Source organism: Cavia porcellus, unplaced genomic scaffold (genome assembly GCF_034190915.1).
Source record: "Cavia porcellus strain 051 isolate PalLab524CR breed Dunkin Hartley unplaced genomic scaffold, mCavPor4.1 scaffold_16, whole genome shotgun sequence".
In the NCBI taxonomy this organism is placed as follows: Eukaryota; Metazoa; Chordata; class Mammalia; order Rodentia; family Caviidae; genus Cavia; species Cavia porcellus.
This window is the reverse complement of record NW_026947499.1, coordinates 49,441,533-49,455,521: the sequence shown is the minus strand read 5'-3', so window position 1 is coordinate 49,455,521 and position 13,989 is coordinate 49,441,533. Positions and strand designations below refer to the sequence as shown.

The 13,989-nt window shown below is 40.8% G+C and overlaps 1 protein-coding gene across 1 annotated transcript; it reads left to right on the top strand.

The window, feature by feature from the left end:
- Nucleotides 1–6: 6 nt before the first annotated feature.
- Nucleotides 7–12,064, top strand: Zp2 (zona pellucida glycoprotein 2). The gene is made up of 18 exons (XM_063226641.1): nt 7–149; nt 241–317; nt 1,291–1,374; nt 1,751–1,845; nt 3,581–3,730; nt 4,607–4,651; nt 4,795–4,959; nt 6,058–6,154; nt 6,253–6,437; nt 7,086–7,212; nt 8,121–8,308; nt 8,385–8,476; nt 8,578–8,702; nt 8,860–9,049; nt 10,397–10,532; nt 10,609–10,705; nt 10,950–11,033; nt 11,904–12,064. Exons 1-18 carry the CDS (start codon nt 88–90, stop codon nt 12,047–12,049), a joined length of 2,145 nt encoding a protein of 714 aa, XP_063082711.1. The 5' UTR covers nt 7–87; the 3' UTR covers nt 12,050–12,064.
- Nucleotides 12,065–13,989: the final 1,925 nt, after the last annotated feature.

The window sequence follows — 13,989 nt, the reverse complement described above, 5'->3', positions numbered from 1 at the left end:
GCCCTCAGTTGCAAGAGGGTGGGGTTTCATCCTGCTTCTTGCCATAAGAGCACAGAGCAGCCCACTGTCTGCCTGGTGCCTTTTGCAATGGCGTCCAGGCAGAGAGGAGGTTCTGTGAGTTTCCCAAGCTGCTCTACGGCAGCCTGGAGGTGAGGAGCACTGGAGCTGGGAAGGGGACTTAATGGCCTTCTTTGCTTAAATGCATTCTTAACTCCCTCTCCTGTTTTCTTGCATCTACAGGTCATTTTATCTCTTCTTCACTCTTGTGACTTCAGTGAATTCAGTTGATCTTCCTCAGTTGAACCCTCCCTCCCCAGGTATGCCTCTCGAGTGAGGGAAATCCTGTTGGCAGGTAGAGTGTCTGGCTGACCAAGCACCATACAGACAATGCACCCCCGTCCCCTCTTTGGTCAAGTTACTAAATCTTTTCTCTGCCTGGCTATGAGTCTGCTATGTCAGCTAAAGGAAAAAGTTTGAAAGAATGCTGCACTACTTTCCAGCCCTCCTCCCCTCCACTGCCTCAGGCTGTAGGGCATCTGCAGAACAGCAAGCCATAACACTAAGCCCCCACCTCTAGGACCAGTAAGTCTTCAGCTTCAAACTGTGTTTCAAGAAAGCATCACCGTAACAGGCAAAACTGGAGCTCTTCCACTTAAAACTACAAGGGCTTTTTAAAAAAAAGACTTTCATCTGAACCAAAGGTTGCAAAAAGACAGGTCTTTGGCAGAATTTGTGCCAAAGGGAAAAATATGCCCTGGGGCTTAACCTAGGGTATTCTTTTTTTTTTTTAATCGGCACCTGGGGATCAAACCCAGGACCGCCTGCTTGCAAGGCAGGTTGCTTATGCCACTGAACTAAATCCCCAGCGCCTAGGGTGTTTTTCTTAACTTCAATTTGAAGAAGCTGTAGACAAAGCTTTTAGTTTTCAGTTCTTCAGACAATATTGCCACCCCAGTCACCTCCATTGCCAAGGTTTTGATTTGGCTTCTACAGGGTTTTTTGTTTTGTTTTGTTTTGTTTTGTTTTGTTTTGTTTCCCCTGAATCAGACTGATTCTTGGAGTTTCAGAAAACCTTGGGTGTTTGATACCTTCCTTATAGTTCTTGGTATATTGAATTGTAGTTTGTCTTTACAATTTATGAATTCTTGAGGATAGGGAATAATCATTGCCTCTCTCCACTGGTGTCCTCCTTTGACTATTGGGGAGGAAGAGCCTCTCTACACATGTATTCTATAGGAATTATGCCTCTTGTAGCTCAAAACGATCCCAAGTGTTTCCTTTGCTCTCCAGGTATTGTTACTTGCAATGAAAATGGACTAACAGTTCAGTTTTCAAGAAGCCTTGACATCAAGAAATGGCGAGCATCTGTGGTGGGTAGGTAACATATACTATCTCTAACTTGGTTCCTATTAGTCAAAAAGCTTTGGTTCGGGGCCAGTCCTATTTGTTTGCTGCCCAGAAAACTCAAACTCTGGAGCAACTTGCATTCAACTCCCTGATGCCACTGAGAGCAGAAAAACCTATGTTTCCTAAGAAGTGTCTTCTACTAGAATCTCCTGGGAAATTCTTGGCTGCAATTCATAGCATCTCCAAGCTTGAGTTACAGCACCTGTTTGGTCAAAAGTAAAGTGACTGAAGTACCTTAGAAGTGGGTTGGCAGTCTTAAGTGTGCCTCTGGCAGACTCACTGAACTGTCCCCTCAGCCCTCCTATCTCTTTCCTGCTTCTCTATCCTGCTCTGGTTTCTGTAGATCCCTTTGGTGTGGAAATGATGAACTGTACTTATGTCCTGGACTCCGAAATGCTCATCCTGAAGGCCCCATATGAGACATGTTCCAGGAGAGTGGTAAGTAATTGCTTTTGAGGATGGAATTGAGGAGTAATAAGTCCGTAACTACTGTAGTAAACTTCGTGGCTAAGGATTTAGGTTTTGAAACAGAGCAGTGATTCCCAAACTGTGTGTGTGTGTGTGTGTGTGTGTGTGTGTGTGTGTGTGTGCATATGCTGACTGTTAACTTGCTTGGAGGACAACTGAAAATATGGGATATATTTCTGGTTATCCTAACTGGAAGTGGGGTGGAGGCAGCTACTGACAACTAAGGGGTACAAGCCAAGGAGGTTGCTCAGATCCTGTATTACCCAGGAAGTCCCACATTAACAGTGATCAGGCCTGAACTGGTAATGTTGAGAAGCCCTGGGTTTGAGTGATTGTGTTCTTGAGCTCTAGCCCTGGTGCCATGTAGGTGTGACCTCTAAGAAGTTTACCTAACCTTCCTAAGCTTCTCTCTGCCTGCTGGAAAATAGCAACAGTGGTACCCTCTCTAAAGTTTAAAGATTAATTACACGGTACAGATGAAGACTGTGGAACTTAGATTTTAAAAATAGATGGAAAGGTATTTTGATGCTAGCAAATAGAGAACCTGTAGCCTAAAAGCAGGTGTTAGAAAGTAACTGGTAGCTATATCATAAGGGTTTCTCTATTGCCAAGAAACAGTGTTGCCCAATCAAAGCTGTTAGGAGTAATAAAGGCAAACTGTCACACAGTTCTCACGCTTAGCCAGGTGTGATGCCTTTGGGAGGCTGAGGGCAGGAGGCCTGACAAATTTGAGGCTAGCTTTGTCTCTATAGTGAGTTTAAGACTACATAGTGAGATCGTGTCAAAAAACCAAAATCAAAATTTTTCAAGCTTTAGAATACAAAGAATCACCTGGGGAGTTTGGAAGGTAGGGATTTAATTGACTTTAGCTGATGCAGGTCTGAGGTGAGTTCTGGTAATCTTCAAGTTTAATAGGTCACATCATCTGATCCTGATAAAAGTATCCCATGTAGTATAGAATTTAAGTTCTGTGCAGATAACTTTTAGACCCTCCTCTGGAAACAGGCTTGCACTGTACGTGGTGTGGTCTGTTAGGCCCTTTGTGAATGCCTGATGAAATAATCACTGCCTGTTGTGAAAATACTTAGGTATTACACTTTCCCCTCTTCCCAGCTTCAAAGGACCAAGGGTCTGCAAATTGCAGCCTATGTGTGGCCAAATATATCCAATAAACTTTTTAAAAAGGCCATTGACCTAAGGATGATTCTTCTAAGAATATATTTAAATTCTATGGATTTGGTTCAGAGTCTAAAACAGTTACGTTCAATAGAAGGTTAGTGAACCTCTGCTTTGGACTAATTTCATTGAGGTCAAGTTAGCCTCAAAGATAGCAGTGCCTGGCACAATGGTGACTACTTAGGTGCTCAATGAGTGAATTTGAATAACCTGGGTAAAACCCCCATAACCATTTCCATTCATTCAGGACTACAATACTCAGACATAGGATAAATATAAAAAGAAAAAGAGGAGTACAAAAAACTATTAATTCTCTAATCTTGAATTGTCAAACTGTTATGACAATGAATATTTATTTACCAGGCTATCTCAAAAAGCTCGTTAGTCTCCTGGCATAGAAATTAGAACTCACAGTATTGATAAGTTCAAAGGTTTTGCCACTGTGTGGGGTCAGACATGATTGTGGAGTTCCCTTTCCCACCAAAGTACCAGCGTTTAATTCTGTTACTTCTGTGCTGTTTTCACATAGACTGGTGGGCACCAGATGAACATCAGAGTCATGGATAACAGTGCTGCTTCAAGATCTGGGGATGCCATACACCAGTTTTTCTGCCCGGCTGTGCAAGTAGAATTACACGAGCTTTCAGAATCCACAGTCTGTATGAAAGACTTCATTTCTGTAAGTAAATCAGACTGCTCATGGCAAAAGGAAAGAAAAATAGAATGTTCTAAGAACACGTGGACTGGGGCTGGGGATTTAGCTCAGCGGCATAAGCACCTGCCTTGCAAGCAGGCAGTCGTGAGTTCTATCCCTGGTACCAATAAAAAGCAAAAAGACAAAAAAAAAAAAAAAAAAAAAAACCACGTGGACTTAGAAATCAGACAGGAGTTCAACACTATGTTGCTCTGTGACTATGACTTTTTTTTCCTAGCCACACTGAGGCTTCATTTCCAAGTCCAAAATGGAAAAATAATATTCACCTGATAGGGTGTCCTCAGAACTGGCCCAGCCTTTACAATTTCTAGTAATGGAAAGGGTTCAAGTGGAATTGGCAATTGTATTAATAATCACTTAACAATTTGAGTACCAGACATGCTTCAGGCCCTGTCTCAAATGATAAATACTGTAAATGAGCAAAACAGCCCAATCACATTTCCAAAAAGTTCATAGTTTACTATGGCTAACATTGATGCTAGACAACCAATAGTAACACTTGTAATCTGACAATGTAAGTGCATTTCTATAGACACAGGAAGAGGCTGCACATTGAGCAATCCAGTGTCTCAACTTAACCTCCTGGAAGGGAATTTGATCTTCCAGTTACCTTTTGGTATCTGAAGCTCAAAGAGATGAAACTTAGTTATGCCGTTAGATGGAATTTCATGACAGGCCTGATGTTTTGCCTACTGCATCCCATAATTGGGATTCTTGGTATAAAAACAACATAGCAATTTCACTGGGAGTTTTCTGCATACTGAGAGGTGGCATGATTTCAGACACTCTTTCCTCCAAATCAGAGCTTCATGTGATTTTTTTTTTTTTTTTTTCTTCCAGTTTTCCTTTCCACAAGTTCTTCGTGGCATGGCCGATGATGCTGAGGTATGAAAGTAATCTTTAGATGACCAGCCTTACTAACACTGAAATCTGTTAAAGCTGACATTTAAACTTTAATCTGAAAACACTGGATTATTAGTCTCCTGAATGACTGAGCACCAGTCCTTTAAACAAATTTTTTTTTTTAGACAAACAAATCCAGTAGAGGATGGATCATTGAAGTTGGTGATGTTTCAAGTGCACACAGTCTGACCCTGCAGGAAGCCCTAAGAGAAGGATTTAATCTCCTGATTGACAGCCAAAAGATGACCCTTCATGTGCCCCTGAATGCCACTGGAGTAACTCACTATGTGGTAGGTGTGCCTTACTGGTACCAAAAGATGGTCACAAACAAGTATTCCTAAGTCTAAGCATTATATAAATGGTGTCTTCAAGTTAAGTGACAACACAACTCATTCAACAAGTACTTTAATGTCTCCTATGTGCCAAGTACCTCACTGGGTATTAAAGATGTAACAGTAAACAAAACAGATATGTTCCTTATCTCAATCTCTTCTCCCCCTTTCCTATATACTTGTATCTATGACAACTAGAAGAAAGAACACTCCTAAAAATCTTATGAATTTCAGGTGTTATGTTTGGGTTACATTGCCTTGTTTTGTAGTAGGTTCTGTGCCAAAGTGAAACACTAGATTAAATATCTTAATGTGTTTAAATACAGTTATGCGCTGCATAACAAAGTTTGGGTCAATGGTGGCTTACATAAATTACAATGGAGTGTAATTCTTAAGCCTATTTATGCTGTAGCTATAGTAACATGTATAGTAACAATATATCACGCACGTGTTAGTAGTGATATTGATGTAAATAAGTCTACTGAACTGCCAGTTGTATGAAAAGTATAGCACAGTCATGTATCTTAGCTAGGTAGTAGGCTATACAACTTAGGTTTGTGCAAGTCCTCCACGATCACATAATGACAAAATTGTCTGACGTTTGCGACTATTCCTATTATAAATGAAATGACTGTATTTGCATAGGTCCTGGCACAGACGTGTCAAGTGTCAGCCATTTTAAGAACAGTCCTGTTTCACATTAAGCATAAGCAGGCTGCTAATATTCTATAGCATTTTTCACTGCTGATATTCTATAGTCATGAAGGCCGACCCTTTCTCTTCTCTGCCTACAAGTAATCAGCTACAGGTCACACCTATAGATGACAATGGATTCCAGACATTAGAGGACAAGATTAGGACCAGATTACCTTCTGAACACTCACTGGCCAAAATGTCTTCATACCACTGGTACCCACACAGTACACAGTGCGTGAGTGTGTGTGTGTGTGTGTGTGTGTGTGTGTGTGTGTGTGTGTGTGTGTATGCTTGCCGTGATAATTCTTATTGTTAAGAGATGTAAGCAACCAACTGTCTGCAAAAACACTGTCCCTCCAGCAAGGTAACAGTCATCTCTACACGGCGCTTCTGAAGTTTTCATTTGTGTCTCCTGGGCAGAAGATCATCTTCTCCTCACAAGCTATTTGTGCAGCAGGTAAGACCACAGGGGAGCTACAATTGCAAAAGGAGAACATTTTTCTAGGGGTTTTAATCAAGGCTGGTAATGGGCATTCTGTCAATCATCCCTTCCAGATCTGTCTGTGTTGTGCAATGCCACTCATATGACTCTTGGCATACCAGAATTTCCTGGGAAGCTGACAGCTGTGAGCATTGAAAACAGGAACATCCCTATGAGTCAGCTGCGAGACAACGGGATCGGTATAGAAACAACAAATGGCTTGAGACTACACTTCAGCAAAACTCTTCTCAAAACCAGAGTACGATCCTGTCAACCCCTGAACCTCGGGAAGCCTGATTTAAATTATAATCTTGGTCCAGCTTTAGAAAGCCTCTTTTGATCAGCTTGCATAAATGAATTTTCAAGTAACTCAGGTTTTCTCTAACACCAAAGAAGTCTTTTTTAACTTTGGCAATAGAATTTTTGTTCAGTTCATTTGACAAGTACCAACTACCTGTTAAGCATTTAATGATAAATCTGTTATTTTAAGAACAGGTCCTCTTTGAGTCCAGTTTGACTGATGCAATTACCATGGACACCAGAGTAATGTTAGGTCAGGGTGTATGTTTTGTATTTGTATTTTATACCATCTATAGTCTCTGACTCAGACTTAGCTTGGCAGTTTCATTCTTTGGAATTTGATCTGTTAATTAAAGCTTTAGTGCCTAGGACAAAGAACTTACAACCCTGGCTACTTCAGAGCATGAGTTTAAAGGAATACATTTCCTGCCTGGGAAAGTATCCTGATTTGAGGAAGTGATAGGGTTTCTCTTCCTGGCTCAGTAGGGAACCAGATAGTCTAGAGGATGCCCTGCAAGTGTTTAATGGACTTTCTTCCTGTCTCCTGTGACTGCTCTGGGCCCCAGACAGGCTGTGACCACGAACTGACATTCTTTTCTCATTTCAGTTCTCTGAAAAGTGCCTACTCTATCAGTTCTACTTATCTTCACTCAAGCTGACCTTTTACTTTCAACTAGATACAGTATTCTTGGTGATTGATCCCGAGTGTCTCTGTGAGTCACCAGTTTCTGTAGGTAAAGTATTGTTTTTTCTTACAGTGGGAAAATCTACAAAAGTTCGGCTTTTGATTCTGGCTTGACTTGAAGAAACTAAAGACCAGTCAGATAGTCTGGCTGCTCTGCTGGGGCCCCAAGTATGTTTCTAAAGCCCTCATGTAACTAGATCTCAGGCTATCTGTCCTATAGTTAATTCATCCGGATATTCTGGGGTAGAGACTTGGGCTCACCACCTTAGAGGGGAATATAAAAGTTTTAAAGCTTTTTCATTTAAACACCTACAAAGACTATAAAAGGACTGCTGAGTGGATATTTCCTCTCATTCAGCATTGCCTCTGTGCTTCTGTTTACACTCATTTATATCATGTTAATTCAAATAACAAAAGTTAATCAATCCCTGCCTCTATTTCCCCCAAGCCACTTAGGATTTGTTAGTTCAGATTGATATTATCCAAAATGCTTGGGACCAAAAGTTTCAGATTTCAGAAATATTTACATATTACCAGTTGAATATCCATAATATAAAAATCTTAAATGCTCCAAAATAAACTTTGAAGATCATGTCAGTACTCAATTTATATTAAGAGACATAAGGCACTGTTCTTAAAACCATTGTAAGTCTTTGTCACCAGAGCTTCTCATCATGGCTTGTCTCGGTGATCTTACCCTGTCTGACCCTTCTTTCCATGTCTCCTGGCCTTTCCTTGCCTTACAGTGTGTTTAAGCTCACTTGTAACTCAATTTGCTTATCCAGATGTTTTCCCCAAGCAAATTTAGGACAAATCTGGGTACCTCTTGATGACTTACGATTTTCTCATAACCCAGGGTTGGATGGGATAGGAATCACTTTCTTGTCCTGTTTTAAGTGCTCTGAAAAATGTCCGTTCTATTTAACCCATTTTCTCCAAACCTTCACTTCTCTCTAGTTACCGAAGAGCTATGTACCCAAGATGGGTTTATGGACTTTGAGGTCCACAGCCACCAAACAAAGCCAGCTCTCAATTTGGGTACCCTCAGAGTGGGGAGCTCATCCTGCCAGCCTATCTTCACAGCTCAGTCTGAGGAGTTGATACGGTTTCACATACCCCTGAATGGATGTGGGACAAAGCGTAAGGTTAGTACTAGCAGATGATAGGAAGGCAAGACTTGCCTTTGAATTAACTATTAACCCACTTGCTCTAACATTTAAGTTTGAAGATGATAAAGTTATCTATGAAAATGAAATTCATGCTCTTTGGAAAGATCTTCCTCCAAGCAAAATATCCAGAGATAGTGAATTCAGGTGTGATTACAGTTGCTATTTGTTTTTTTTTTTTTAACTGTAGTTTAAATTCAAGAACTCTGATAACATAAACTTTTTATCACCCCTACACATTCTTGCAGAATGACAGTGAAGTGCTATTACAAAAGAGGTAACATGCTTCTAAATGCCAACATCAAAAGTCTTCCGCCTCCAGTTGCCTCTGTGAAACCAGGTCCACTTATGTTGATCTTGCAAACCTACCCAGGTGAGGCATTGTTGCTTAAGATACTTGCTTAAATACTTTGGGAGACTTTCCCTAAAATGAACTTTCTGATGCAGGCAGACTAATGGAACAGTATTGATGCTGAAGATAATGTTGTAACTCGCCTAACTTGAATACTGAGATTTCTGTTTCATTTCAGATAAGTCCTACCAACAACCTTATAAAGACAGTGAGTACCCGATAGTGAGATACCTCCGCCAACCAATTTACATGGAAATTAGAGTCCTCAACAGGAATGACCCCAACATAAAGCTGGTGTTGGATGACTGCTGGGCAACATCCACTATGGACCCAGCTTCTCTCCCTCAGTGGAATATTATCGTGGATGGGTAGGTACTCTCCAGAAGGCTGCTTCCGCTGATCCATCAGGATTTGCCTGTGATGAAAAATACCCCTTCTTGGGTTTTAGGGGAACCTTTGTTTACCAATGGCTGGCTTTAGTCCTTGTTTTAGTCATCAGTCCTCAGAATAATGGTGGTTCATGTGCTTTCTTATTACCCTGGACTTCTACAGAATGGGATCCTCCAGCAGAGGAGTCTGACTGTAATACTCTGTCAAGAGAAATGGGAGTTCTACCCCTCATCTATTGACTGAACATACACTATTTGCCAGGCATTGTATATTACATATGCATCATCTGAGCCTCCTCACCCTGCAGTGGAGACATTATTTCATTCCTCTTTATTTCATGAAGAAACTCAAGTTAGCCACTCTAATAACTAGCCTAAAGCAATACTTGGTAAGCAGTAGAGCTGGGGCTAGAATTTTCACTTGATAGAAGAACTGGGCACAATAATGTCGGGAGTTTGCAAAGGCATGTCTGCATAGACTTTGTCCTCTCAGTTCCACAGGCAGGGTCCTATCCAGGGCTATGCACCTGTGACAAACTGCATCTTAGCTTTCTTGGTGCTGTGGGAGAGTCTGTTGCTGTGCTTTTAATCCCCACATACACACCTGTCTCAGCCAGTGTATTTATGCAGCTCATTCCTTTACCTCATGGAAGACTTGATTTGAATAATCCTTCTCCAAAGAGGCCTACCCTCAACCTCCTTATCCTTTCCCTTGGTCTTTTCCCTTAATATTTATCACCTACTATATTATGTCCTTTAAGTTCTCTCCTACTCTCCTAATGTTTTTTGGTACTGGAGATCAAACTCAGAACCTCGCACTTGCCAAGCAGGCACTTGTGCCACTGAGCTAAATCCCTGACCTCACCTTCCTAATATGTAAAACATAAGATAGCAGAGATTTTCTACTCATCACTAATATATACTCCTAGGCACTCATACAGTCAGGCACTCCAAAAGCCAGTGTCTTCTAAAGTGATACACATAAAACCTATACTTGATGAACATACAAGTATTTATTTTAATGCACAGTAGAAAAGAATGCAACTGTCATGTACAACTCATGGTTTCCTGAGTAGCATTAGATTGATTGGGTCTTAAAAGTAAAAGATGCTGATAGAAGGTAGACATGGCTGTACTCCTGAAGGTGTTGCACATAACTCTTTTTTTCTTTTTGCAGTACTGGGGATCAAACTCATGACCTCATGCTTGCCAGGCAGACACTTATGCCACTGAACTAAATCCTCAGCTCCAGATAACTCAATTTGGACAGACATGCATGTTAGGGGTACATGTGACTAATGTCTTTCCCTGGTGCTTACTTCCTAGCTGTGAATACGACCTGGATAACTACCAAACCACTTTCCATCCAGCTGGCTCCTCCGTGACCCATCCTCAACACTATCAGAGGTTTGACGTGAAGACCTTTGCCTTTGTATCAGAGGATCAGGCACTCTCTACCCTGGTAAGTGATCAAGAAGCTACTTGAGGCAGTTTAAATGTGAGTGCTTTGGTTCAACCTAATTTTCTTCTGTCTCCAGGTCTATTTCCACTGCAGAGCTTTAGTCTGCAATCAGCTCTCTCCCGACTCCCCTCTGTGTTCTGTGACCTGCCCTGCCTCATCTAGGCACAGAAGAGGTAAAAGCCCCCAACCACAGCTACTGGGATTTTTACTTAGACAAAGCTTCATTCTTTCACAATTGAAGGTTTTAAGGATGAGTATGACTCTGTTAGTCCTCAGAACCTAAGAAAACTTTCCTTAGCCAGTCTGCTTTTACCAGTGAGTCAGTTGGGTGGGTTCTTGGCCAGCTCTGTGGACTTCGCAAACAATTCATCCTGATTTTACAATAAAAGGTCAAACACAATGTTTATCTGTCTCTAGCCACAGAGGCCACTGAAGGGGACAAAATGACAGTCAGCCTCCCAGGACCCATTCTCCTGTTTTCAGATGACTCTTCGTTTAGAGGTAACTGAGTTAAAGCCTAGGTTACTTCCTGGAGTTATCTCCAAAGCTTAATATTTATGTATAATACATGTTTATAATAAATTAAACGAGAGAATAACAGTCTTCCTTTCCAGAGAGGCTTCTGTTGAAGATTTCTGAAAGAAGATACAAAAGACTCAATTAGGATCATGTGTTCTACCTATTGATCTGTTACTACTTGTCTTAGCTATCTTTTATCTACCTCACCGTTTCGGCCATGTAGGGTTGCACATGGCTGTGCCTTAGTCATGTTCTGCATTCCTGGATATCTAGGTGATTTCCACTTCAATAGTTACTGTCACACTGAGTCCTTAATGCCATCCTCTAAGAGGATGTTGCCTACTGCACACATTCAGGATATATTTCTAGTGGGATTGATAGGCCAAAAGACTTGCTGCTCTTACACAAGTCTATTTTATATTATGTTGCTGTTATTCTCCCACATTCTTACCAAAATTATCTTAACTTTTTGGCCCAGAATGTGAAATGAAGCAGTTTTATATCCCTAACATGTGAGATCACACCCTGGGAGGATGGTTAACAACATCTGTTAGCATCAGATGCACTATTAAATAGGTGGGAATTCTAAGGCCTTTCCATGTGTCAGTCTATCTGACTTGAGGCTGGAAAAAGCAAGTGGGAATGGCAGAGAAAAGTGGATGTGGACCAGGAGAGGAGGAGGCTAGTTTACAGAATAAGGACATAGACCCTGTTATAAAATTCCCAAAGCAGTTTATTGAAGCTGAGCTTTAATTTATAATTTTTTATAATTCTCTGGGGAATCTTTAGTACATAAGGCTTCAATGTAATTTTTCAACCTGACCTTAATTTGAATGTCTGCTTCCTTTCCAGATGTCGTAGACACCAAAGGGTCCGGGATTGCTGGAGATGTTACTTCAAAAGCAGTGGCTGGTGGGGCTGCCTTAGTGGGCTTGGTGGTAACTCTAGGATTTATCTATTACCTGCGTAAGAAAAGAACTGCAACCTTAAATTGCTAAATTGAATTTGCAAATAAAGTTGAAGTGAACTTCTTGCCTTCTGTCTTTTTAAGACTAGATAGCTTTGAAGGTTGTTTCTTTCTGTAATTATTTTGTAAACTGGACATAATACCTAGGCTCACTCCTCTGGGCGTGCTTTGGTCAATGTGGACATAAAGAGGGAGATTTTAAATGGGCCTCTAACCTTTTTACTCCTTTTAAAATATTCTTAATATTTTATGATGTCCCTCTTTCTACTTTGTTCTATTTTTATTAAGCCCATTGAGACTGCAAAAGTGTGCTTTTAACTTGAAGAATAATTACAATTTATAGTCTTATAACTACATCTTAAAACACTTCTATTGGTACAACTTAGGTATACATAATGATTGATATGGGCAGAAAAATGATGGACTCCAAAAAATTAAAGAAGAGCTTTATTAGGTGAGTTCAGCGGTAACACTGTCCCAGAAAAGCATCCGGAAGTGTGCCACCGAGCCAGGGGCTGCAGGGAGTTATAAAAGGGTCTTAAGATCAGTTTGTCCTCATAAAAGGAACCAGGGAGGTAGGGAGGGGTTTACATGGTGGGTATGTTACAAGGTTGCAACTTAACTGGCAATTACACAAGTGTTACAGGAAGAGAACAAGTTATAAGTACAGCACATTTTGGGTTTAGCTTATACAATAACATTCATCATAGAGAATTTGTACCTGTACATGATATATCTTGATTCTTTTTCCCCCCATTCCCCTTCCTTTCCTTCAATCTCTCTGCCCCTTATTTACAAAAACTTCATTTTTTTTTTCTTTTCCATTCCTTCTCTTCCCTTTCACTCCTCCCTTGTTCCCCTTCCCCTTTGAACATTTTCTTCCTATTTCAGAACATCTGTTATACATTTTGGTCCTTAATACATTTGGTTTCTCATACCAGAGTGATTCTTTGCTCCTAAACTTGAACCCTCTGGTACTCATAGGCTATATAGATAAACCTCATTGTTGACTGTCTGTGGGAGTACACTTAAGTGAGTCTAACTTTTTATCTTTTCAACTCACAGGAAAGATAGGGGGCCAGGAAGCCACTGGTATTAGATTTCTGTCACTTTATAAAACACCTAGCAGGAGGTACTTACAAAGTAACAAAGTGATTGCAGGTCCTCCCCTCATACTTCTGTAGATTCAAGTCAACCAATAGGTAGTCCCACTGGTTCGGGCCTGAGTTGATGATGCAGAATAGTGGAAGTCAGAGTGGTCATGTCCAGAGGCAAGAAGCAGGGGACAGGAATAGGATTCCACGGTCCACTTTAGGGTCATACCTCCAATGACCCAAGAACCTCCTTAAAAGTCCACAGCACCTCTCAACACCACCAGCATAGGGAGCCGACATTAAACACATGGCTTTTTATGGGTTACTGATCCAAAACCTAGCACCACCTTTAATCTTTTGCAGAACTTTCCTTCCTAAGAAAAACCACATGTCCCCAAGAAAGGGATCTAGCATATTGCTTCAAAGGATTTGCTAACTCAAATGTCTCAAATAGACAACTTCCTAAAGAATTTAAAATCAGTTGCATGTCCCTTTTAGTCCCAGTCAAAAGACCAGCAGTCTCTTCCTGTGGGAAGGAATACTGTATTAAGTGGTTCCTTTCTTCCTTAGGTTCAAGAATAACAATCCTGCAGTGTGCAGTGTCTACACCATTATTGTCCCCTGTTTTTGTTTTGAAATTATTTTTTTTTCTCTTTGAAACAAATGGATTTGAAAAAAATAACAATCCTGGCATTAAGACTGTTTTTCCATTATATATGCTTGATCCTTTACCAGCCATTGAGGCTTCTCCCTAAGGGGCTCCTAATCTCTTGGTCTGCAATTAAATCATCAGTATGACTCAACATGGGAGCTCTCAGACTATCTTCAAAATATCTCTCTAATATAGAAATAAGTTCACTTGCCTGCGGGCAGCCAG